This window comes from Lepidochelys kempii, chromosome 5, assembly GCF_965140285.1.
Source record: "Lepidochelys kempii isolate rLepKem1 chromosome 5, rLepKem1.hap1, whole genome shotgun sequence".
NCBI lineage: Eukaryota > Metazoa > Chordata > Testudines > Cheloniidae > Lepidochelys > Lepidochelys kempii.
In genome coordinates this window covers 108,523,260-108,549,296 of record NC_136384.1, presented here as the reverse complement: position 1 = coordinate 108,549,296, position 26,037 = coordinate 108,523,260, and the positions used below count along the sequence as shown (strand labels likewise).

General features: G+C 41.6%; 1 protein-coding gene across 17 annotated transcripts in view; it reads left to right on the top strand.

The window, feature by feature from the left end:
- The window catches only part of MPDZ (multiple PDZ domain crumbs cell polarity complex component), a 134,249-nt gene that overhangs the window by 86,399 nt on the left and 21,813 nt on the right, over positions 1 to 26,037 (top strand). For 9 of the 17 annotated variants that reach the window (XM_073345394.2, XM_073345403.2, XM_073345399.2 and 6 more), the window contains 11 exons: positions 3,291 to 3,401; positions 3,939 to 4,022; positions 9,312 to 9,383; positions 13,865 to 14,027; positions 17,074 to 17,270; positions 19,516 to 19,607; positions 19,921 to 20,011; positions 20,358 to 20,438; positions 21,761 to 21,853; positions 21,955 to 22,029; positions 23,745 to 23,934. In XM_073345394.2, coding sequence (XP_073201495.1) covers positions 3,291 to 3,401; positions 3,939 to 4,022; positions 9,312 to 9,383; positions 13,865 to 14,027; positions 17,074 to 17,270; positions 19,516 to 19,607; positions 19,921 to 20,011; positions 20,358 to 20,438; positions 21,761 to 21,853; positions 21,955 to 22,029; positions 23,745 to 23,934 — 1,249 coding nt within the window. The remainder of the gene's footprint in view (positions 1 to 3,290; positions 3,402 to 3,938; positions 4,023 to 9,311; positions 9,384 to 13,864; positions 14,028 to 17,073; positions 17,271 to 19,515; positions 19,608 to 19,920; positions 20,012 to 20,357; positions 20,439 to 21,760; positions 21,854 to 21,954; positions 22,030 to 23,744; positions 23,935 to 26,037) is intronic. The other 8 variants (XM_073345409.2, XM_073345406.2, XM_073345405.2 and 5 more) reach the window with 3 other exon arrangements.

Below are 26,037 nucleotides of genomic sequence, written 5' to 3'. Positions count from 1 at the left end.
ATGGAATGTAGGTAGCCCTATGAGTACCGGACCCCTCCAATGTCTCCATTACTGTCCGCATTACTGGCAGCCCTTAAGAGTTTTACCACGTGGTATACCAAATGTAGTTACTGCATTATAACCATAGTCCTATCATGTGTGTGTTTTACATGCAAAGGGCCTCAGGCTTACATACAGCCTCAGATGTACATAGTCTTCAGAGTAACACAGGGATGCACAAGGTCCTGGATCCTAGCCCCTATTTAGACCAGCTGATTCAGGAGAAAGATTACCATGTTTCATGCAGCTGCATAGGGTAGTTAAAGAGATGGCCATAAAGAGGAGGAGAACTGCAAATAGACATCCCACTTACCTGCATGTTAGCGCTTATCCAGACCCTGTCTTTCATCTCCACTTAGTCTCCGTGTCCGGGTGGGAGTACATAAAGCTCTGCTTAGCTGCTAACAGAGAGGGGGTTAGAGCCAAACTTGTGGGACACAGAGAAACTTTTCCACCCCTGCAGCTAGGTTAGGGGGAGACTTTTTTCTCCTGAACACTGATCCCCTTTTTGCCGTCTTTGCAGGGATGATGCCCTCACCTTCACTCCACCCTGGTTCAGCTTTGGAGCAAAGTTGGCAGCCAAGATTAAGCGACATTCTTTCTAAAACTGTTTTTCAGTTGGCTGTCAGTTAATACTCCACCCCGTATCTTAGGTTGTTAGGAAATGCACTATTCTTTATGACGTCTGGACCCTGGCTGCCATTCTTTAAGTACATGGCAACCCAGATGGCAGAGTCTGTGATTCTGCCTCTCAGGTAGGGTGGTTTTAAGTGGGTAATGTTTAAACTGGAATTACATGGACAGTATATAGGACAGAGATGCAGGGCATCAGAAAAGCTTCTACAGTGAACAGCCAGAGAAGACTGCAGAGCTTCAAAGCATTGGCCAACAGGTATGAAGGTGGAATTTGGGCTGGAGAGGACCCATTTATAACATATTGTATAAATAAGCACTTACATAATAAAAAGTTACAGCTTCATCCAGGCACTTATATGACCTCCTATCTAAGCACCAGTGCAGAGCTCTATTAGGTATTGGTTTTATATAATAGCACAAATAGACTAGTATTCAGTAATGGCTGAGGTTGGCCTAAATGTTTTGGTCTGTCTCTGATGTATGAACACATTGGTTATATCAAGGATGAGAACTGCTTTTACTTTGCAGAATGGCTAGAAATGCCATTAATGGTCAATATAAGTGAGTCATTGGGTTTTAATGAGCATATGGACTGTCCCAGAAAATGAAACTTGCAGAAGTGAATGTGGGGGAATACACATGTTAACTAGACGACTGTAGACATAGTGTGTGTGTGTGTGCGTGCGTATATATCTATCTATATATATAGTGACCATGTATGTCTGGACATGTACGTATAGTTTCCCTTTCTTATACTGTAACATAACCTGGCTCTGCTCTCTAGTTAGCACCTGCCACTACTTCGGTCATTGGAAGTGATAGAGTGATAACAATACTGTTTTTTTCCTAATAGATTTAGAATCTGCTATCTTAAATGGTTTTCCTTCTCTTTATTTTACATTGGATGGTTAAGTCTCAGATAACCTATGAAATTAAAGAGGCAGAAGTAACTCTCACTATATGGCTTCTTATGCAAGTACTACTAACAAATAACACTTGTATCTTGGCTTTTAGCTATTATCATAGCCATTATGAATATGCTTTTCTAATGCTAACCTCACCATAACATGGACTTTCCTTGGATACCAAGATAAACTTTTTTTTAATCAACATATCAGTACATGTTATACGGAGAGCGAAAGAGAGAGTATGTTACATCTCAAAGAATTGTTCTTAGCCATCCTTTGTAAATATTTTGTTTAGGGAGGAAGAAATTTTTTCAATTCTGAGCTAAAACTAGTTTTGGGGGGCAGAGGGGAATGTAACAAGGAAAAATTGTCTAACATTAAAAAATAGTACTTTGCACTTATATAATGCTCCTCCTCCACCAGGGATCTTCAAATGCTTTGTAAGTATCATATAATTAAACCTCACATTGACTCAGTGAGGTAGGTATAAATAGCCCTGATTCTGAGCCATAAATGACTGGAAGCAATTGTTGGCAAACTCTGACATTGCTTTCATATTATTACATATTCTATAACCGTGGCTTTTGGGACAAAATATCGACATGGAACTTGAATGAAGCAGATGAATAGCCAGTTTTAAAATCCTTTAGAATATTGAAAGCCTAAATTATATGGCTGGGATTTCAAAAGAGCCTAAGGGTGATAGGCACCAAAATTCCCAGAATTAAAGGTGGGTGTCTGTGTCCCTTTGGACTTGTCTAATGTAGCAACAGTAAGGCCTTGTCTACACTGGCAAGTTACTGCACAGTAAAGCAGCTTTCTGCAGTGTAACTCCCAAAGCGTACACACTGTCAAGCCACTTAGTGCGCAGCAACTCTTCAGTTAGAGTGTTGCAAAAAACCCCACCTTGACGAGAGTCATAAGCCTTAAAGCGCAGAGGTTCCAGCGCTGTATTGGCAGTGTAAAGACATTACAGCGCAGAAAGTCTCTCCCCCCACTCCATACACACACACACACACTCCCTGTCACACACTCTGCCCTCCCCGCCCCGCTTCAGTTGAAAAGCAGCTGACCCTGTAGTAGGATGCCCATAGAACAATGGGATTGGGAAACCTGCATCATGTGATGCTGTGCCTGCCCCCTGGGGCATTGCAAACCCTTCCCAAAGCACCCTGCAGCCAGTCCCACAGTGGGATAGCGACCACAATGCACTGTTCTCTTCGCCGTTGCAAGAGCTGCTAATGTGGCTGCGGTCCAGCATCACAAGGAGCACAGTGTGAGCATGCGAGAATTGTTTATTAATTCCAGAGCTTCAATAAAAGTGGTATCACTTGTTGCTCAGAAACTTGCCAGTGTGGACATACCCTAAGTTAACATACACTAGGGAACTTTTAGTGTGCACCGGTGGTGTCTACGTGTGGCAGTTAGTGCATAGCATGTTGATGCATTTTAGAATTCACATCCCTCTAGTGTGCATTGCTGTGCCATGTAGATAAGCTCTTAGATGCCTTTTGAAAATCCAGTCTGTACGTTGTTGGTGCCTAAGGACCTGATTCAACGTATGTTGAAGTCAGTGGGGATCGTTCTGCTGAGTGCACAGGCCTTTGGCTCAGGCTGCAATAGACGATCCAAAATCAAAATCTTAGAAGTTGCTTCATTATACTTTAAGTTTTGTGTAATGTTAAGCTGAGGCCTTCCGATTTTCAGGTGGATGGAATTGACCTCAGAGATGCAAGCCATGAACAAGCTGTGGAAGCCATACGGAAGGCAGGCAACCCTGTAGTCTTTATGGTACAGAGCATTATAAACAGATCAAGGGTAAGCATCTTAAATGTGAAAAAGAGACAAAAAATAGGGATAGTTTAAATAAATGTCCAAGCTGATATTATTTTTGGGGTGGGGGGAGATATTTAATCCTGCAGGTTCCATCTCAAACAGAGCATTATAGGAACAAAGGTTTGATTTTTAAATATTATTTCCATTTAGAATGAAATTGATTTGGAATTTTCCTATAGTATGCTTGCTTCAAAGTATTTTGAAAAGCCTCCAGAATGATTGATTGTTGAGGAGAAAGGAGGGAGCCTATCTAAAAACAAGTCTTAGAGATTGATATTGTGTCCAAATGCATGCAAAATATACGGCAACAATTGTTGTTATATTAAGTGAGCATTAATGAAAGGACCTAGAGGTACACAAAAATAATTTTTCCTTCATTAAACTGCATGGACAATGCAAACACAATCTAATAAGCTTTAAAATAGTAGCTTGCATCACCTGAAACTAAACTTCCTCATTGTAGAGTCTATGTAATCTGCATGTTTATTTACTAGTTGTCTCATAACTTTTGTTTCCCAGCCAGAATCTCTCAATAGCTCTTCATCAACCTCTGCTCTCAGTGGGCAGAAACCTACTAACCCATTTTATCGTCAGTCATCTCAGGTAACGTTGCATGGAATAGCTTTCCTGAATGTTGGCTATTGATACTCAGGCTGCTAAAATGAGTATTGTGCATTTGCTAAGATATGGGCAAGATTGATGTTGTTTAATGAATTTTTAGGATGAGAGTGATGCTTTTACTTCATCACAGATGACTTTTTGTGTATATATGAATGTTCCTTCAGGAATTTTTAAAATTACAGTTCTACTTGTTCTGTTTCTCTACCCCCAACTAGCTTTACTGTATTTTAAAATTGACTGTTTATTAAAATATCCATACTTTCGTATGTAAAGCAAGGCATTGCACATGCTTTTCACTGTACACATGCTTTGTGATATAATTTTTAAAACAACTCTTTTTACTATCTTAATCATTTGAAACTTACATCTGTACATATAGTAAGAACTTGTGAGGGAATTTCCAGTCTTCGTTCATGTGTACTCATCCAGACAGCTAGCTGCATGCAAACAATAACAGTCTTTAATATGGTGCAACAACACATCTGCTAAAAATGACTGTTAAAAGAGAGTCAGATTTTCCACCGTTGTATTCTTCAAGATACTGTACATGGAGATTAGAGTATGGCCCAGATAATATGAATGGGCTGTGTTGTCTGCTGGAAACAAATTTAGTAGTTCTCCATGCAAGCAGTTATGCGCCACATCTGTGCTACATAATGACTCTGCTCTGTTTATTTTTAAATAAGAATTACCGATTGAGATGAGCGTATCTCCAGCCACATTGCAGGGCTTCACCCTTATGCATTTTTTGAATGCTTTGTTTGCTCAAATAACTAAATATTTTTATGCTAGTGGTTCCTTTTGTTTTGCTATGTACAAGTGTGCTTTCTTGCACAATGGTATTGTTGACAACAATCATTTTTAGATTACATGAAGGTAATTCCCTAAACAGTGCCCTGATTTACCCCTTGCACAGTCTCAATAACTTCTTCAACACAGTGGCATGGGATAGAAGTCAGGGCAGCCAGTGTTTTTTCATTGACATATCATTATGTCAGAAATATTTGAGGCACAAATATGAATGGTTGGGGATTGATTTTCTGTGTTATTACTAGAGCTTGATTATTTATGCACAAAATGTGTGTTATGTTAATTTTATTTATATAACACTCTGTCAAGATAGTTTAAACTCTTAATGCAGGCAGCAAATCTGATGGTTACATAGAAACATTAATTTCACAAATAGTACTTAGAAGACATTGCATGTGTAAACAGAAATTCTTCTCATAGGGAAAATGTTCTCTCTCAAGTTTGTGAGTGGCATTGTCACAATGGATCCCTTGTCTTAACATCGCTCTGTCTTTCAAACTGTAAAATACTGTAGATCCAAGAAACATTACACTGGCAAATTAGATCAATTTTATTTGGTAAACTGATGCCTGAATATGAATATTGAACAATGCATTTTCCAATTTTAAGTGTTTTTTGAAAAACAACAAATGTTTTGGCTAGTTCAGAGATTTCTTTACACGGTAAGATAAAGGGCTTTTCTATACAGAGCAGCAGTGCACACCGCTAGTACATCAGAGGGTGGTAGGGAACCTTTGATGTGCACCAGCAGGCTCTATATGGAGCAATTAATGTGCAACATGTTTGTGCAGTTCAGAAGTCACACCCCCATAAGGTTCATTACTCCACTGTGCAGACAGGCCCAGATAACAGTGATTTTTTGATGTATTTCCCCCCTCCCCGCCCCCGAAAATTCTCCTACTGTTTTTTATCTTTTTTCCTTTTATCCGTACTAAAGTTTGCACTTTTCCTTTTACCCACTACTTAAGCATGTCTTGATTATGTAACTGGGGTACAAGGGGTATTCCTTTCTAAGCACTGCACTGCCTGTTTTCCAAAAGTGTTAGGCTCATAGCTGCAAAGAATTTTGGCCAGCATAGCAGCTGGTTCCCTTGTAGAATTTATTTGCATGAATTTAGGACACTCCCATCTACTATAGAACATCAGAATGGTTGCCTCTTTCTTTTAAGTGAGCACGTTTGTTTCAAAACCATTCTGGTCCTACAATACAGTACGAGAACTGCATCAATGGCATAAACCAAAGGTTAAAAATGTTGACAGTAAATGACAAGAGAAAAGTAACTAGTATTGTCTTAGGAAAAGCCAGCTAATTCTTATTTTGTTTAGCCATAAACCCAATAAAGCTTACTAAAAAAGTGGTCCCTCCCACTTAGCTGCACATATTTAATGACAATGTGCTATAATAAGATCCTGTATTACTAAAACTTAATTACTTCTGGAAAATATCCTGCTGCCCATTTATTAGTATGCTGCTGTTTACTTGTCAAAATAAAAGCACAACCTAAATTTTGCACTACATTTTCTACAAATTGTTCTTATGTTTGTTCTTTTCCTGATTTGCAGAATTTGTATCCAGGTCATAAATGTGAATTAGTGACGTTACAGTATAGAGCCATTGAAGCATTTGGCTCTCATCAGATAATAATCAAAGAAGGCAAATTTTTCATCTTCTCACTCATGACATTTTAAGACACTTAGTATGTTTATGAATGTGCTTCTATGCTCTGTATACCAATTCTGAATTCCTTATTCAGCAAAAAAGCTGCCATTTATATCAATGGGAGTTTGACCTAAGTAAGGACCATGAGGATTGGATCAAAAGACTATAAGGGGAGATTTTCAGAGGTACAAATGGCACTTATGTGCCTAATTCCTGTTGGCTTTCAGTGGGAGTTGGGTGCCTGACTGCCATTTGTGCCTTTAGAAATCCTCCTTATATGTAATAGTGGAAAAGAGGTACTACCTTCATAGTTCCTATAGAATGAGGGAAGAGGGCCATAACCTATGAGGAGGATAAAACTGGTAGACTGTTCTTCTCCCCATCATTTAATGTCACCAATGTGTATCAGACAAATGTAAATGTACAGCCTCGCCTACCTTTGCTCACAGATGTCTTTAGCATAGTGTATGACATGGGCATTGTTAACACAAGAAACCTTGTGGTCTGTTCTGTAAGCCACAAGGTTTTATTTTAAACCTACCTTCTTTGTTGTTTGGTTCCTTTTGTTTTCTTTGTAGCTGCCTTTCACGCAGCACAACCTTTTCTATGGGCCTGCTACCATCAGCAGCACTAAGCCATTTGTTGATTCTCCTCCTGTCAAGGTTCCTCCCCCACTCTGAACTCTAGGGTACAGATGTGGGGACCTGCATGAAAAACCTCCTAAGCTTATCTTTACCAGCTTAGGTCAAAACTTCCCCAAGGTACAAAATATTACACCCGTTATCCTTGGACTGGCCGCTACCACCACCAAACTAATACTGGTTACTGGGGAAGAGCTGTTTGGACGCGTCCTTCCCCCCAAAATACTTCCCAAAACCTTGCACCCCACTTCCTGGACAAGGTTTGGTAAAAAGCCTCACCAATTTGCCTAGGTGACTACAGACCCAGACCCTTGGATCTTAAGAACAATGAACAATCCTCCCAACACTTGCACCCCCCCTTTCCTGGGAAATGTTGGATAAAAAGCCTCACCAATTTGCATAGGTGACCACAGACCCAAACCCTTGGATCTGAGAACAATGAAAAAGCATTCAGTGTTTTACAAGAAGACTTTTAATAAAAAATAGAAGTAAATAGAAATAAAGAAATCCCCCCTGTAAAATCAGGATGGTAGATATCTTACAGGGTAATTAGATTCAAAAACATAGAGAACCCCTCTAGGCAAAACCTTAAGTTACAAAAAAGATACACAGACAGAAATAGTTATTCTATTCAGCACAATTCTTTTCTCAGCCATTTAAAGAAATCATAATCTAACACATACCTAGCTAGATTACTTACTAAAAGTTCTAAGACTCCATTCCTGTTCTGTCCCTGGCCAAGACGACTCCAGACAGACCCAGACCCTTTGTTTCTCTCCCTCCTCCCAGCTTTTGAAAGTATCTTGTCTCCTCATTGGTCATTTTGGTCAGGTGCCAGCGAGGTTACCTTTAGCTTCTTAACCCTTTACAGGTGAGAGGAGCTTTCCCCTGGCCAGGAGGGATTTCAAAGGAGTTTACCCTTCCCTTTATATTTATGACACCTCCGTTCAACACTAACAAGGTTGGATGACACCTGATGGTCTTTATTGGTTCACCGAACGTTATTTATGTGCTTCTGCACCACTTGTGTGTCCTTCTCTGTTCGTATTTTTTCCACATTTGGGTAAAATTCTGTGCTGGTGAGGATGGAAATTTTCCATGATAAATAAGAATGTGTAGAAGTATTGTACAGATGCCAGATATGTAATCATAACCTCTTAAGACTGAGATTTTCAGAGCCCCCTAGAGGAGTTTGGTAGTTTTGAAAATCTCAGCCTAATATGAAATGGCTTTTTTCAAGGACAGAGGTACTTTGTTATCTGTTGTTTGTATGTTGGTCCTTTCTCTGTATGAGTGTGGTTAGGAATTTCCTACTTTATTTTTGCCATGAACAATGTGTCAATACCTCACATTGTAAGATGGTGACAACTTTTTGGGGTTTTTTTTGGAAATTCTTGCCCTGTACCACAAGCAGGGTGCCAACATTTTTTTGAAATCTAGAAAAGTTAGATTCTTCTCTTCGTAATTGGTGCTAATGCAACTAGACCTCTGACGCATCCCTGATTAAAGGCCAAATCCTATCTGCATGTACATGCATACAGCTCTGATTTTGCACAGTCACCTGTAGCTGCTCATGCATCTGGGGGATGAATTCAGCTGTAAATCTGTGCTTCTTCAATTTTTGTATTTTTTCCCTTAATCTCATAACAAAATTTAAAAATGTGTAAAGAGCAAAGACTGACTGTAAAACTGCATATGTATGTTTTTGAAATCTATACCCACACTTATAGTTTTGAGGTAGTGACAGTAGAAGTGTAACAGAGGTACTTGCTTATAATTTCTAAATAAACAGTTATTACAAAAAAATTATGTTGCACATAATTACATGCAAAAACTTATGTGCTTGCAAATATTAGAAAAGTCAAAACCACCTGCCACCCCCATCTGAACCCTACCCCCAAGGACATTTTTTTGCTTTTTCTGCCAGATTTTTGTGGAGAAAGTTATGAAGGCCCTGATTCAGTAAAATACCTTGCTGAATCAGGGGTCAATTAGGTCATGTAAGCTAATTTGTCCATTTTGAAATAAAATGTGTGAATTTACTGCAGTTTATAAAATACACCTGTCACTTAAAAATATGTGAACATGAGTTCATATTGCTAATGTTACATATTGTCAAAGGTACTGTAATATATGGATTGCTGTTTTCTGTTACTGTAGGATGTGCAGAATCCTGTTAGGGTTGCCTTCCATTGTTCCCCAACTAACCCTTTTGCCCCCACACCATTTAAGGTTTGTCTCCATGTGAAAGTTACAGTAACTTGTGATTGTGTCACACATCCTTTTTGTGCTGTGTTTTGTTTATGCCTGTTTGTACGTGGCCTGTGGTAATTTTGGAAAGTACTGATCTTCCTTCCAAATGGGTCTGCTACATTGAAATTGATACTGCTGTCCATTCACTGCCATTATAAATACATGCTTGGTTGTGACCAGAGCCCCCTGGGTAGCCAGAAGGCTCCATGTGTTGTCAGATGTTTGCATTTTGGTATGTCAAGAGTCAAAATATTTTAGCCTTATGTTAGGGCCCAATTCAGAGAACAGAAGTCTTGTGTGTAAATAAAGGGGCCAGATTCTGTCCTTGGAGATGCATGCATAATTTACAGTGATTTGGAATACAGAATTTGGTCCTGTACATTTTAATTGTTGTTAGGACCTTATTTGTTTTACTCTTTGCTTGCAGAGAAGACTTTGAGCATTCATTGGCTTTCATATCAGCATTTGCTTAAACAGGTGCAGAGTTTATACATGTACATATAGCGAGACATAAGGAAATGATCCTTGTTCATCAATATATGGCACTTTGTGCTTTCTTTTAATGATAAATCCACTGGAATTTCATTTGTATATACAGAAGTACACCTGTCTTTCCAGAGCTACTGGATAGCAAACCATCTTATTGTTGTCTTGATCATTGTATTGAGTACTGCAACATTTTAGGCACTTCCATTGTTCACAAAGAGCAAGACTAAAATGATGCATTACTTTGAGTTAGAAATTGTGTACTACACTGAGTTAGTTGTTTCATGTCCTTCCCTAATCTTTGTGTAGACTCCCCCCGCTCCCCCTACCCTCCCACAAACACCTGCATTAATTTAAGGTTATATGGCCTCCAGTGAATATATAGGAAGTGCTTATTGAGTTTCTGGAACTCCTGTACCCTCACCTTGAGGTAAAATTCTTCTACTTACTTTTTTCAGTTAGGAATATGCATTTTAAGCATAAAAGTACAGCATGAACGCTAATGTGTGCTTTTGCTAACAATTCTGAAGTTTAGGACTCTTTTGCAATAAGTGTGGTTTATGACAGTGGTTCTCAAAGCTGGTCCGCCGCTTGTTCAGGGAAAGCCCCTGGCACGCCGGACCAATTTGTTTACCTGCCACGTCCGCAGGTTCGGCTGATCATGGCTCCCACTAACCACGGTTCGCCGCTCCAGGCCAATGGGGGCTGCGGGAAGGGCAGCCAGCGTGTCCCTTGGCCCGCACCGCTTTCCGCAGCCCCCATTGGCCTGGAGTGGTGAACCCTGGCCAGTGGGAGCCGCGATTGGCTGAACCTGCAGATGCGGCAGGTAAACAAACCCGTCCGGCGCGCCAGGGGCTTTCCCTGAACGAGCGGCAGACCGGCTTTGGGAACCACTGGTTTATGAAACATCACCCTCCCTGTCCACATTGGTGTTTGAGTTTTTCAGAGAGTGCTCCCACAATTTAGGTTCTAGTAAGTATCTCAGTTCTCATAAAGACTGATCTAATACCCTACATCATTTTAGGAATTTCAGCAGTTTGCTTTGAACTCTCAGATGCTTTCTGCACAATGTATTCAAAACAATTCGAATGCCTCACATTCACTTAAAGCTCCAAGTGCCAAGGGAAGGTTGTGTATAGCAGTAATTGCTTGTGTAAGATTGAGTCTTTTGTATCATTCTGTCAGCCACCAGCAACTGTCTTGTTGTTCTAAGTGTGTGCTATATCTAATGTGAAGGATATGAAGTGATGAAGGATGAAGTGAGCTGTAACTCACGAAAGCTTATGCTCAAATAAATTGGTTAGTCTCTAAGGTGCCACAAGTACTCCTTTTCTTTTTGCGAATACAGACTAACACGGCTGTTACTCTGAAACCTATACACACAGAGAACATGAAACAATGGGTGTTACCATACACACTGTAACAAGAGTGATCAGGTAAGGTGAGCTATTACCAGCAGGAGAGCCGGGGGGGGGGGGGGGGGCAGGAGGAACCTTTTGTACTGGTAATCAAGGTGGGACATTTCCAGCAGTGGACAAGAATGTGTGAGGAACAGTAGGGGGGAAAATAAACATGGGAAAATAGTTTTACTTTGTGTAATGACACATCCACTCCCAGTCTTTATTCAAGCCTAAGTTAATTGTATCCAGTTTGCAAATTAATTCTCTCGTTCGAGTCTGTTTTTGAAGATTTTTTGTTGAAGAATTGTCACTTTTAGGTCTGTAATTGAGTGACCAAAGAGATTGAAGCGTTCTTCGACTGGTTTTTGAATGTTATAATTCTTGACGTCTGATTTGTGTCCATTTATTCTTTTATGTAGAGACTGTCCAGTTTGGCCAATGTACATGGCAGAGGGGCATTGCTGGCATATATCACATTGGTAGATGTGCAGGTGAACAAGCTCTGACAGTGTGACTGATGTGATTAGGCCCTATGATGGGGTCCCCTGAATAGATATGTGGACACAGTTGGCAACAGGCTTTGTTGCAAGGATAGGTTCCTGGGTTAGTGTTTTTGTTGTGTGGTTGCTGGTGAGTATTTGCTTCAGGTTGGGGGGCTGTCTGTAAGCAAGGATTGGCCTATCTCGCAAGATCTGTGAGAGTGATGGGTCGTCCTTCAGCATAGGTTGTAGATCCTTGATGATGTATTTTTAGTTGGGGGCTGAAGGTGATGGCTAGTGACGTTCTGTTATTTTCTTCGTTGGGCCCATCCTATAGTAGGTAACTTCTGGGTACTCTTCTGGCTCTGTCAATCTGTTTCTTCACTTCAGCAAGTGGGTATTGTAGTTGTAAGAATGCTTGATAGAGATCTTGTAGATGTTTGTCTCTGTCTGAGGAGCTGGAGCAAATGGTTGTATCTTAGAGCTTGGCTGTAGACAATGGATCGTGTGGTGTTGTCTGGATAAAAGCTGGAGGCATGTAGATAGGCATAGCGATCAGTAGATTTCCGGTATAGGGAAAACCAGGAACCTACCCTACCCTATCTCTTTGGTCACTCGATTACAGACCTAAAAGTGGCAATTCTTCAATAAAAAACTTCAGAAACAGACTCCAACGAGAGACTGCTGAATTGGAATTAATTTGCAAACTGGATACAATTAACTTAGGCTTGAATAAAGACTGGGTGTGGATGTGTCATTACACAAAGTAAAACTATTTCCCCATGTTTATGCCCCCCCCCCCCCATACTGTTCCTCACATGTTCTTGTCAACTGCTGGAAATGGTTCACCTTGATTATCACTACAAAAGGTTCCTCTCCCCCCCCCCCCCTCCGACTCTCCTGCTGGTAATAGCTCACCTTACCTGATCACTCTTGTTACAGTGTGTATGGTAACACCCACTGTTTCATGTTCTCTGTGTATATAAAATCTCCCCACTGTATTTTCCACTGCATGCATCCGATGAAGTGAGCTGTAGCTCAAGAAAGCTGATGCTCAAATAAATTTGTTAGTCTCTAAGGTGCCACAAGTACTCCTTTTCTTTTTGCGGATACAGACTAACACGGCTGCTACTCTGAAACCCAGAATGGTACTGTTTTTCATGGGACATCTATCAGTTGCGATTCTCATCACCTGATTTATCAATTACCAAGCCCTCATGGCCCATTCTGGCCTATTGTTTACTATTGATCACAGTGCCAAATAAATAAAAATGATACAAGTTAAGAAGATGGAGCCAAATCATACAGTTCTTGATCACATTTCCCTCAAGCAACCTAACTGTATAATGGAAGTTTTGCCAGACTAAGGAGCTGAGGATTTGACCATGATTTGCAGTAGTAATTTGTGTGTGTATAGTTTTGTTTTTTATTTTTTTTAATAGAAATTAATCACAAGACCAAGAGTAGGTATTCCCCCCCCCCCTTTTTATGGCCAAATCTTTCTCCCTTTTGACATGATTATTCATAGGTTGTATAGAAGACAAGTAAAGGACTTGGAAGAAGGTATTTTTGTGTTCTTCACCGTCTTTTTTTTTTTAAATAGGCCTTTCTACCAACATTTCAACTAAATATTCTTCTTTTTACAAGATTCTTCAAAGCTACCTTAACTCCATTGTTCCATCTCTCCCTTGTTTGTATATATACAAAATTATAGCAGAAGAAATTGTCAGTTTTTTTCTTTAGATATAAAAAAAGAAAGTCTGTGCAAATTGAATATTGAAAAAATTCGATTAAGTTTTCACACAAGGTTGTTTCTCAGGCATAAAGCAACACACAAAACTTCACTGAATTGGGCTTTTAATGTCAGTTCTGTTTGCTTAAAAATACATTTGGAGACTTACTCCTTCTTGCCTAGTGTTCTTTACATCTCTGATCTCCCGATGCCTCTCTGTGTTTTGTTTAGAATTCCTGGTGCTTGTTATTTAATTTCAAAGCCATAGTCATTGCCGTTTTGATATTTTCATGTACTAGATTGCTCTGCTCTACTCTAGAGTCTGCATATATTTAGTCACGGCATTTTTCTTGTTCTCCACAGGCATCCAGTCAGTCAGATTCAGAGCCAGGAAAGACTTCATTTAGTAACTTGCCTCTGCCCCCTCCTTCAGCATTTTCAGGAATGAGCTGTGAAATTGCACAATCATCTTCCAGCAAAATGGAAGAGGATGTGGAAGATGATGATGAGTTTGGTTACAGCTGGAGTAAGTTTATTTTTTGTGCTATTTGAAAAGCTCAGCATTGAAATAGCAATGATGTGGAGTAGGTTGGGGCTCAGGTTGAACTCCTTCATTTTCATGTATCTGGGTATAAAATGTTACTTTCACCTTTCACTTTTGCTTGGACAGCTGCACATTCTTGAAACACAAAATCATTTGCCCTTGTTCTGTGCATTCAGTTTCAGTGCTAGTCCTGGTAAATGTAGGTTCTGCCCTGCACATAATGAACCGCAATAACAATTTCAATGTAGTATATGTCACCCATGGTAATCGCATATACAGTTCTGTTATCTGAATGTAATCTCACCTGCAGTTAAAATATGGGTGTGGGTGGGCAGGCAGGGGGACTAGTGCTTTTAGAAAAAATCTTTGGGGTGGGAGGTAACCATAGACTCCTAGAAATGTGGGAATGGAAGGGACCTCGAGAGGTTTCCTAGTCCATTCTCCCACACTGAGTGAATACCAAGTGTACCCAGACCATCTGTCATGGAGTCACATCTTGAGTGCCTTCTGATACTTCAGGCCTTTTCCTGCTCTGGGCACCTTTTGTAGGTTGTTGACTTTGCTAGGCAGGTCTTCAGTGGCTCAGCCCTCCAGCTAGGTCCCAGAGTCAAAATGGATGAACCCCTTCCAGGATAACAAAGAGTTCAACAAAATGTTAGCTTTCACCAGGATCCTCAGTCCTTTAAGTCCCGCCCTTCACTCAGTCTTCTAACCAAGCCCTGTTCCCTTTTCAGGCCTTAGGACACTTTCCCAGTGGCTGGTGGGGGAACTTGGGCCTGTTCACTACTCCGGGTCCCAACCTATGAACCCTATAAACAGCAGCCACTTACTGCTTCCTTGGTTGGTCACTGCTACGTTCCCTGAGCGTCTTCCCTTCCGGTCTCTTTTTTACCTCTGTTCAATACCTTAAGGCTAGAGCTCCTAGCAAATGCAACCCATCAAGCTCTTTTGACCAGAGTGGAGTAGAGCCCTGCATGGGATTTTTTTTTTTTTAAATACCACTCCCGCTATTATGGCAGCGGTCCTGCGGGATTCCAGTCCTGCTGCAGGGCTTTAGAATGGGGCACCTTCCACCTTTCCTTGCCCCTCTGGTCTTAGCCAGGGACTGACCTGTTCAGACCTTGCAGCTCCTTTTATCTGAGCCTGCTGGGCTCTGATTGGCTGCTTTGATTTTTCCTTCCTAAGTGAAGTTCTTCACTCATTTTTATTGAATTTCATCTTGTTGATTTCAGACTAGTTCACCAGTTTGTCGTGGTCATTTTGAATTCTAATTCTGTCCTCCAGAATGCTTGTGATCTCTCCAGGCTTGGCATCATCCACAAATTTTATATGCATACAGTCCACCCCATTATCTACATCATGAATGAAAATATTGAATAGTACTGGTTTCAGAACAGAACCCTGTGAGACCCCACAAGCAACATCCTCCCAGTTTGACAGTGAACCATTAATAATTATGCTTTGATATGGTCTTTCAACCAGTTATGTATGTATCTTTATAGTAATTTCATCTAGATCAGATTTCCCTAGTTTGCTTCTAAGAGTGTCATTTGGGATTGTCAAAAGCCTTACTAAAATCAAGATATATCACATCTCCAGCTTCACCCCCATCCACTTGGCTAGTAACCCTGTTAAAAATGGAAAAGAGATTGGTTTGGCAAGGTTTGTTCTTGACAAATTCATGTTGGTTGTTACTTATTACCCTATTATCCTGTAGATAGGTACAAATTAATTGTTTAATAATTTGTTCCAGTATCTTTCCAGGTATCAAAGTTAGACTGGTTGGTTTATAATTCCCTGGATCCCCTTTGTTTCCCTTTTTAAAGATAGGTACTATGTTTGCCCTTCTCCAGTCCTCTGGGACTTCATCTGTCCTCAATGAGTTCTCAAATGCCCACATCAATGAGCAGCATGGGGTAGTTGTTGGAGGGACAGATGAGCCTTGGCAGCTTTTCCACAAAGTCTCAGACATGGGCTCCTGTCAGGCAGCACATCTCCTGGGACATCAGGTCAGAAGATGGATGCCTCCATCCCCCTCAAAATGGAGTCCCTGACCATCACCCCCCTATATCTCTTCCTCTTAGGTGTGAACCTCCCAGCCCGTGAACCTCCCAGCCCTGGCATGAGTTGGCTCCTCTTCCTCAGCCATTGGGGCCTGCTCCTCTCCACCTGTTTTCTGTACAGCATACCAGTTCTTGGGTGTGGATTGGAGCACTGTCTGCTGCCCAAGCTAGCTAGCAGTCAGTCGTCTCCTCCCCACAGGGCAGCTGGTCCTCCTCCTTCCTCTGGTGCTGCTGTATTCTGTTCCAGCTGACTGCATCATCCATCCTGGACGTCTTCATGTGCATCCTGTCAGTGAAGTCCTTGTACTCCTGGCAAATGAGCCTCCTGCAGCTCTCTTACCTGCTTCCTGAGTGACTCCACCAACAGATGCCTCTTGCACTGGGGGGGTTCTCCCTTCCTGGCTTTCTTCAGCAAGGACGTGCAGGCTGCATTCCCAGCAGGTCAAGACCATGAGCTGGGTGGGAGCCTACAGGATCAGGATGCCTCTCTGGGCAGGGACCCCACAGGTACAGGCTGAGGAAGAGCTAGCAGTGGTGTTCGCAGTGCAATGTTTTCCTGCCATTGAAGATCCTTTCTTGCAGAGTACCTACCAGTTAAGGGGGAAAAACCTGCTTTCCTTTGCTGAGGAGCTCAACTGGCTGACTCAGTCTCCCAGCTGCCTTTGTCTCACCAGCCATGTGTCCATGTGAAAGATGTTTTATTTATTGGTATCAGGGAAGAAACCCAGAGAAAAGAACTTAAAAAATGTTCATATTAAACCCAGCCCCCAAGCAACTGGACACATTGTTACAGGTGACAGTTTTAGCTTGAAAAGGAAGTGGTTTGTGCTGCTTCAGTCATGCAGGGATTATGCTGTTGGATAATGCCTGTTGTACACTAAAGCTGATGAGCTGAGTGACCTGTAAAGTGTTCTAATATGAATTCAAGCCCTTCTGCCCACAACTTTTCTCCCCCTTACATTTAGAAAAGATCACACAGCGTTATGGAAATCTACCAGGGGACCTGCACATGATAGAGCTGGAAAAAGGAAGGACTGGTTTGGGACTTAGCCTTGCTGGCAACAAGGATCGGTCCAGGATGAGTGTCTTCATAGTGGGAATTGATCCAAATGGGGCAGCTGGAAAAGATGGCAGGTTACAGATTGCAGATGAGTTACTAGAGGTAAGTTTCTAGCAATTGTACTTAAAACCAAACATGTTGACTATAAAGGCAGTAGAGTGGTAGTTTCTTGGTGCAATATATAGCCTTGAGTTAACTATATAGCCTTGTAATACCATCATTATTTCTTTGAAATCACATTTTTATTCTGGTATGTGCCTAATAGTTGGGGTTGGGAGTTTTATTTTCTTCAGTCAGACCACTACTGCGTAAAATTTGATATACAATAAGTGAAGAACTCAGCTTTGGCATCATGGGGCAGGGTGAGAAGGAGAAATTAGTTTGTGAACTAAGAAAAGTAGTGGGTCATACAGTAATAGTCCTTCTGAGGTTCTCCCACTAGGTTCTGTGGACTGCTGCAAGCCATTCTAGTTACAGCTCTGTCTGCCTAAAAATGTTGTAATATATATGTATTGTTTATACATCTGTCACAAGAAATGAAAAGGAAGAAAGAAATCTGGAACAGCTGTATTTGTATACTGGGCTCTAATGATTTAATAACCTATTGAGGCTGCTTTTGCATGGTATCCAATGATATCAGGACCCTCATTGCACAGACAGGAGCCTCATTCTAAACCACACTTTTTTAAAATATTGTCTCAGTTCAATAGATGGCAATTGCAGCAGTTGCTCTCTTATAACGTTTGCACTCCTTTTCCTTTTGGTGAAGGGTGAGATTCTGCCTGTTGCACAGACCTGGCAAGGCCATCCCTAGCACTTCAGCTGTGTGGTGGGGACCGTGCAAAAGGGAATGCCAGTGGAGAGGGGATGTGGGGGCAGGGAGGCTCAGCAACTCCTGAGTGGCACTGTACCAGTTCCAAATAGGCTGATGCAGAAACAAGCACTTTCAGACCAGTGGAAGTGCTATGGGATCTGTGACTGGGGGGATCCACTAAGATAAGTGTATTCACATACTGGCTGCAGGGCCCAGTTTTCACTACAAAGGACTTGTTCAAATCAGTCAAAATGTCTTTTCATATAGGACTTGATCGTGCGGGATCAACATTCATTGACCCTCCAAACAGTGCCCAGAACTGTACAAACAAGAGTTCCCACCCTAAGGCACTGAGAGCTAGAGCCATTCATTCATTCATTCATTGAAGTGCTAAATGGACAGTGAGGGCTCTCTGCCACACCAATCTTGTGAAGGCCAAGACTATAACAGGGTTCAAAAAAGAACTAGATAAATTCATGGAGGATAGGTCCATCAGTGGCTATTAGCCAGGATGGGCAGGGATGGTGTCCCTAGCCTCTGTTTGCCAGAACCTGGGAATGGGCAACAGGGCATGGATCACTTGATGATTATCTGTTGTGTTCATTCCCTCTGGTGCACCTGACATTGGTTACTGTCAGAAGTCAGGATACTGGGCTAGGTGGACCTTTGCTCTGACACAGTATTGCCGTTCTTATGATCTTCTCGCTACTTTTGCTCCTCCAGAGCCTTCCTGCTAACCACCCCCTTTCCTGTCCTCCCCTCACAGTCTCTTTATACCTGTCTTCCATGCTTCCATGTGCTTGTAATTCCTTCCTTCTCCTCATGCCTCCATACTCTCCTTCAAATCCTTCCTTTAAAATGCTTCCACAGTTCTCTCTCCAAGTGCTCATCACAGCTTTTGTGATTGCGCCATCAAGTGTTGCTTGTAAACAGCATTGTCTGAGTAAATGAGTGCCTGATCGTGCAAAAACACAGGAGTAACTTTCCTGACATGAAAATTCCCTTCAGCTTCAATAAGACTACTCAAGCAAGTAAAGTCGCACATGTGCATAAATGGTTACAGAATCCAGCTCTCAGTGCTTTACAGTGGGAACCCTTGTTTGTAACGTTCTGGGCACTGTTTTGAGGATCAGTGAATAATAACAACTTTTCTTGTTGGATAGAGGCAGTTCATTTACTTGTACTTATAACTGGTAGCCTTTTCCTATGACTCTGTTTTATCCACTGCTAGTGAGTCATGAGGTGATCAGTGACAAATGGAAATAAATGATATGCCTAAAGGCAAGCCATTGTAACCTAGAGAAGGACATTTTCAGCAGAGAGAGAGTCTATAGCCAGACAAGCAATTGGGAGGAATGTTGTGAACTAGAGGGGTGAAAACAGAGTGTTGTATATTGCAGAGTAAATTTTCAAAATGATGTTTAGCTCGTGATGGTGAAAGAAGATAAGTGTTTGTTGTAGATCACTTTTAAACTGGTGAAAATTTAGGGAAATACACATTCTGAGCCATATTTGCCATTCTCCTTCATCTAGATCAATGGACAAATTCTCTATGGAAGAACTCATCAGAATGCTTCCTCGATAATCAAATGTGCACCATCTAAAGTAAAAATCATCTTTATCAGGTAAGCAGTGCTTAAAGTGTCTTTCCTAGAGATAGTAATCTTTAACATGTTTAAAATGAAGTTTTTTCACAAGCTGTTTTTATATAAAAAAGTCTTCCCAATATCACAGTTTTGTCACCCAGGTAATTTTGGTGATGTACTTCTGTAAGTCCAACATTTGGACTTTACAGGTTACGTATTTTCTTTTTTGTATTTTGATCTGCATAGTGACTGCCAAAAATAAAACAAAATAAGAAATGAAGGGTAGCAAAATTAAACTTGTGAAAAGAACTATGGTGATGCTTCAACACATATATGCTTTAATATATTGCAGAAATAAAGATGCAGTGAATCAGATGGCTGTTTGCCCTGGGAAATCAGTAGAATCTTTACCTTCCCCCGCAGGGACTCCTCAAAATCAAGAGGTAATCTAAACATTGTGTGAGTCTATTTGAGCTGATTAACAGCTTTCTGGGTAGAAAAATACTCTAATAGTTGTTATATTTTACAGCAGAAAAAGTCCTTGTGGAAAACCAAATGGGGTTTTAGCACAGCTGTTGAACATTTTGGTCCTGATTCTGCTCTCAGTTTACACTGATGTAAATAAGGAGTAGCTCCAGGAAAGTCATTGAAATTATACTAGTGTAAAATTGGCTTGAGGGGGGAGTCAGACTCACCATATCTATGTATGATTGTTCAATTTTTAAGGGTACACCAAATGCCTATTTTTAAAATACAGTTGTGCATTGCTAAATTGTCTTCCTCTCTCAGGGTGAACCAAGTGCTACAAGTCCTGTTACGGCAATAGACTTCAATATTTATACAAATATTCAGCATGTGGAACTCCCCAAGGTAAATTTATATTTTAACTAAATTTAGATCAGTGCAAGTTTATTGCCACAGGGTTTCTCTTCTGTGATTATGTCCCTCTGGAAACAGAGGGACTGTCCCTTCCCTTGGAGGATGAGACGGACCACTGGCAATTTTATTCTATTTGCAGGTGGTCCCAAAAACTCTTCCTAAAGCAGCAGTTGGGCCCAGAACTCCTCAGCATCTCAGCTAGGTCCTCCTCCCAAGTAGTTGAAATCTAGCACGTCCCATAGCTACATTTCCCAGGAATAATGCACTGCTTGTCTCAGATGCAAAGTTGTCAGTAAACAGCAGCAGGGGCCCCAGCACAGACACTTCTGGAGATTTTGGAGGTCTCAGTGCAATCAAGAAAAGGTAGGCAAGGGAGTCAGGAGACAGATGTAGGAAGGCCAGTTATGCTGCACTGGAAAACTAAGAGTGGTAGAACCTCCATGGTACATTTTGGGGTTGCACCATCTCCTTCCTTCTGTGAACTTGTTTGACCTAAACAAAACTGTTTGGATTGAGAGCACAGAGCAAAGTTTGGTTAGGACTTACCTGTGACTGTCCCGGTGAAATCATTGACTAAATTGCTCCAAGTAACTTAATTAGCAGACTGTAAGCACCAAATCCTAAGGACAGCATATCCAGGAATAATGTATACTTGTCAGGACTCTGCACTTGTCCCTGTTGAACCTCATCAGATTTCTTTTGGCCCAATCCTCTAATTTGTCTAGGTCCCTCTGTATCCTATCCCTGCCCTCCAGTGTATCTACCTCTCCTCCCAGTTTAGTGTCATCTGCAAACTTGCTGAGGGTGCAATCCACGCCATCCTCCAGATCATTTATGAAGATATTGAACAAAACCGGCCCGAGGACCAACCCTTGGGGCACTCCACTTGATACCGGCTGCCAACTAGACACGGAGCTATTGATCACTACCCATTGAGCCCGACAATTTAGCCAACTTTCTATCCACCTTATAGTCCATTCATCCAGCCCATACTTCTTTAACTTGCTGGCAAGAATACTGTGGGAGACAGTGTCAAAAGCTTTGCTAAAGTCAAGGAACAACATGTCCACTGCTTTTCCCCTCACTGAAATTTAGAATTCAGAGCATTTCAAGCTTATTTAGATTCTCTATCCTGTGCATGAGAAAGTGAGTCCTTGCCAAATAAGTCTTTAATAGTTTTTTCAAGCTTTGAGTCCTTCATGAAACCTCAAACTTCTGTGACATCTACAAACTTCAGTAGGCTCATGTGAATATGTGTAGTTCAACTTTGATAAATGTAGCACCTTATTGACTGTACATTCCTATTCCCACAGGATCAAGGGGGACTGGGTATTGCCATCAGTGAAGAAGACACACTTAATGGAGTGGTTATTAAAAGCTTAACAGATCATGGTGCAGCAGCAAAGGTGAGAATTGTAAATGAAGTCCCATTTGGGAAAGAGGATGGTAAACCACTGAGGAAGAAAAATCCTGCATTAATCTTTTTTTGGTCAATTTTATTTCCCAGGATGGACGGATCAGAGTTGGGGATCAGGTCCTTGCAGTGGATGATGAAGTTGTTGTGGGCTATCCTATAGAAAAGGTACTTTAGGAATAAAAGGACTATAGCAGTTGTATGAGGCAAATTCAGACCCTTCCTCTAAAATTGCAGAGCACCCTGTGCAGGCAATCTTCTGTGGTTATGCTCTGGCTGAGCACTGGAGTGTGGATGTTAGCCTGAGGATGATGGTCCCTTAGTACTAGAACCACACATATGTATTCTACAGTAACATGTCATTCTCTTTGGGAAAGCATAATTCCTGACAGCAAATCATTATACTGTGGTGACACTCTGCGAAATGACTGTAAAAATGGTATTGTGGGGTTCCAAGTTCATTGGCTCTGTGGCTTCCAGATAAAATTTAACTCAATTGGCAATTTCCGCCCCCTAATTTCCAGCTCTGCAAACTCAACCTGGGCTCTTTCTGGCTCATGCTTTGTTACACTAATAGTTACTCTGCAGTTAGAACTGAGTTAGCAAATTCTGTTGAATACAGCACAGCTGGAATAGAATCCATCTCTCTCTCCCAGACCTGTATTGGCTCTGCAGAGTTAACAGACAGTAAAATTCATTGTTATCTATAGAGGAAGCAGATGTGGTTTGGAGTAAAGAACAGATCTGTTGCCCAAGGTGTCAATTTTACAAAGTCACTGTTCCAATTTGAAATATACTTTAAAAGCATGATCCTGGGAGGTGCTGAGCACCATCCACTCTCACTGAAGTAATTTTGAAGTCAATGGGATTTGAAGGATGCTCTATATGTCTGTCAGGATCATGACCTAGGGAAGTTGGGACCACAGGTCAGAGCAGGATCAAACCTAAAGCTGAATACCAGAGGATTTCGTAGTCAAGTTGGGCTGGGGTTGATACCAGGGATCAGAGTCTGAGTGAGGTTTCGGGGACCTGGTCAGGAGGTGAGATCCAGGTTAAGCCGAGATTGAAGCCTGGAGTTCAAGAACAGGGAGCAGGAATGGTCATAGCAGCTACAGGAGATCTGCGCTGTTGCCTGGATGCTTCCTGGGATTCCCCTTGGGGTTATATAGGGTAAGGAGCCAATCAGGAGCCATGAGGCTGCTTCCTGTCATACTTTTTGAGGAGGGACTTTCTGTGGTCTTGTGTCCTCAGTGGATTGTGGGTAATTGAGCATGAGCTGGTCATAGCTGACACAGTATGGCAGCATGGAGGTGTCTGCTGCCTGACAATTTTGCAGGCCTGCATTTGAGGCTCACAACAAGGCTCTGTATTTGCCCCCACCTTGCTTTCCTCTCCAACATCCCCTCCATAATTCAAATATTAGTTGTACCATATTTTCTCCCCCAAACCAAACATTTAATCAAAGCCATTGGATGGCCTGCTCCGATTGATGTCAGTTTTGACATTTACTTCAGTGGGAGCAGTACTGGGGTCTGCACCAACATTAGTACTTACTCCTAGTTTTCTGATTTTGTTCTAATAGCTATCAACATATAGTGTAGCATCCAGGAAGGCTAACATAGATTGTGTGCCGTATCCTCAGTAGAAATTAGCATAGTTTCACTGAAGTCAGTTGAGCTAATCTGATTTGTGGGATAATGGTCTGGCCCACAATAATTAACTGTGTTGCCACTCATCATCCAAAACATTGATCATCTTCATTCCTGTCTCCAAGTCAACAGGTGTGTGTGACCTTTTGCTCCTGATCATGGAGCAATTGCTATGACTGATCTCTGTAAGTGTTACAGTTGGATCATTGACTGTTCTCTTTATTATTCAATAAGTTTATCAGTCTGCTGAAGACATCAAAGACCACAGTGAAGCTCACAATCAACTCAGTAGAACATGATAGTCAAACATCTCTTCAAACACCAACACCACCACTTTGCAGTGCTAACACAGGCGAGCGGAAGAACATCCAACAGTCGCTGGTGATTCCGTCTTCTGGATCACCAGAACCAGAGACAATTAAAAGTAAGAGCACTTCTGTTGTCTATAGTCTCAACAGTGGGCTAAGTGATAAAAAATGAAGAGCCTTATGAATGTCTTCAGAGCTTTCCTTCACTTTCTTGCACCTCTGCTCCCAGACCAGTCACAATTGCATCCCTGCGCTTTTCTGAGTGCAGAAATTGCTTCCTTTTAGCACATTATAGTTGGTGAGCAACCTAAGTGGAGCAGGAAAGCAACAGGGCTATGACCTTATTCTACCTCCACACTGCCCAGGTGCAGAGGGAGGAAGACAGAGAAAAGCATCCTGCTCCATCCTAAAGGATTGTGTAGGAGTTCCGTTTCCCCCTACATGTTAGTGGATGGTTGGATACTCTTGTTCTTCCTGGAGCAGTAGGCACTGCGGCACCACCAGTCTAGGCCAAGATCTGAGTGAAACAATCTGGCCCTACATGCATACAATGAAAATGGGTGCATATGCTGATGTAAACAATTATTTATTTTTCTAGTTTCCCTCTAGCTGCTTGAGTGGAACCTCTAAAAATCAGCTTCCTTCTATTTATTTAGGATTTAGGTGCCTAACTTTAGACAGCCAAGTTTGAAAACTTTGGTTAAATGATTTGGTTGTGGGCACTCTAGCTCATCAGTGGTACAGGTAGAAATAAAACCCAGAAGTTCTCATTCCTAATCCCCTTCTCTGGTCATAGACAAACACCTGTCAGGGATTGCCTAGGTATACTTAATCCTGCCTCCGCATAGGAGGTTGGACTAGATGACCTCTTGAGGTCCCTTCCAGCCCTAGACTTCCATGATTCGGCAACACTGCCTCCCTAATACATTTTTCAAAGCATAAAGGAAAGCAAGGAAATCCATCCAGTGGCCCCAATTGATCAGGTATATTGCCGTATATAGGCATATGTTGTAAAACCAGGGACAGTGTACATGCATGCATGACATTACAGTATAGTAGGCACTTGTTACCTGTGATAAGAATGGCTGTAGAATGACCGTGCCTAATCGGGTACAGAATGTGAGCGAGGCCAAACAGCAAAAATTAAGATGTTTGTACCCCAATGCGAGGAGCCTAGGTAACAAAATGGAGGAACTAGAGCTACTGGTGCAGGAAGTGAAACCAGATATTATAGGGGTAACAGAAACATGGTGGAATAGTCGTCATGACTGGACTACAGGTATTGAAGGGAATGTGCTGTTTAGGAAAGACAGAAATAAAGGCAAAGGTGGTGGAGTAGCATTGTATATCAATGATGAGGTAGGATGTAAAGAAATAAGAAGCGATGGAATGGATAAGACAGAGTCAGTCCGGGCAAAAATCACATTGGGGAAGAAAACTACTAGAGCCTCCCCTGGGATAGTGCTTGGGGTGTGCTATAGACTGCCTGAATCTAATTTGGATATGGATAGAGCCCTCTTTAATGTTTTTAATGAAGTAAATACTAATGGAAACTGTATGACCATGGGAGACTTTAACTTCCCAGATATAGACTGGAGGACGAGTGCTAGTAATAATAATAGGGCTCAGATTTTCCTAGATGCGATAGCTCATGGATTCCTTCAGCAAGTAGTTGCCGAACCGACTAGAGGGGATGCCATTTTAGATTTGGTTTTGGTGAGTAGTGAGGACCTCATAGAAGAAATGCTTGTAGGGGACAATCTTGGTTCAAGTGATCATGAGCTAATTCAGTTCAAACTGAACGGAAGGATAAAAATAAATGGGTGACTAGGGTTTTTGATTTCAAAAGGGCTGACTTTCAAAAATTAAGGAAATTAGTTAGGAAGTGGATTGGACTGAAGAACTTGTGGATCTAAAGGCAGAGGAGGCCTGGGATTACTTTAAATCAAAGCTGCAGAAGCTATCAGAAGCCTGCATCCCAAGAAAGGGGAAAAAATTCATAGGCAGGAGTTGTAGACCAAGCTGGATGAGCAAGCATCTCAGAGAGGTGATTAAGAAAAAGCAGAAAGCATACAGGGAGTGGAAGATGGGAGGAATCAGCAAGGAAAACTACCTTATTGAGGTCAGAACACGTAGGGATAAAGTGAGACAGGCTAAAAGTCAAGTACAGTTGGACCTTGCAAAGGGAATTAAAACCAATAGTAAAAGGTTCTATAGCC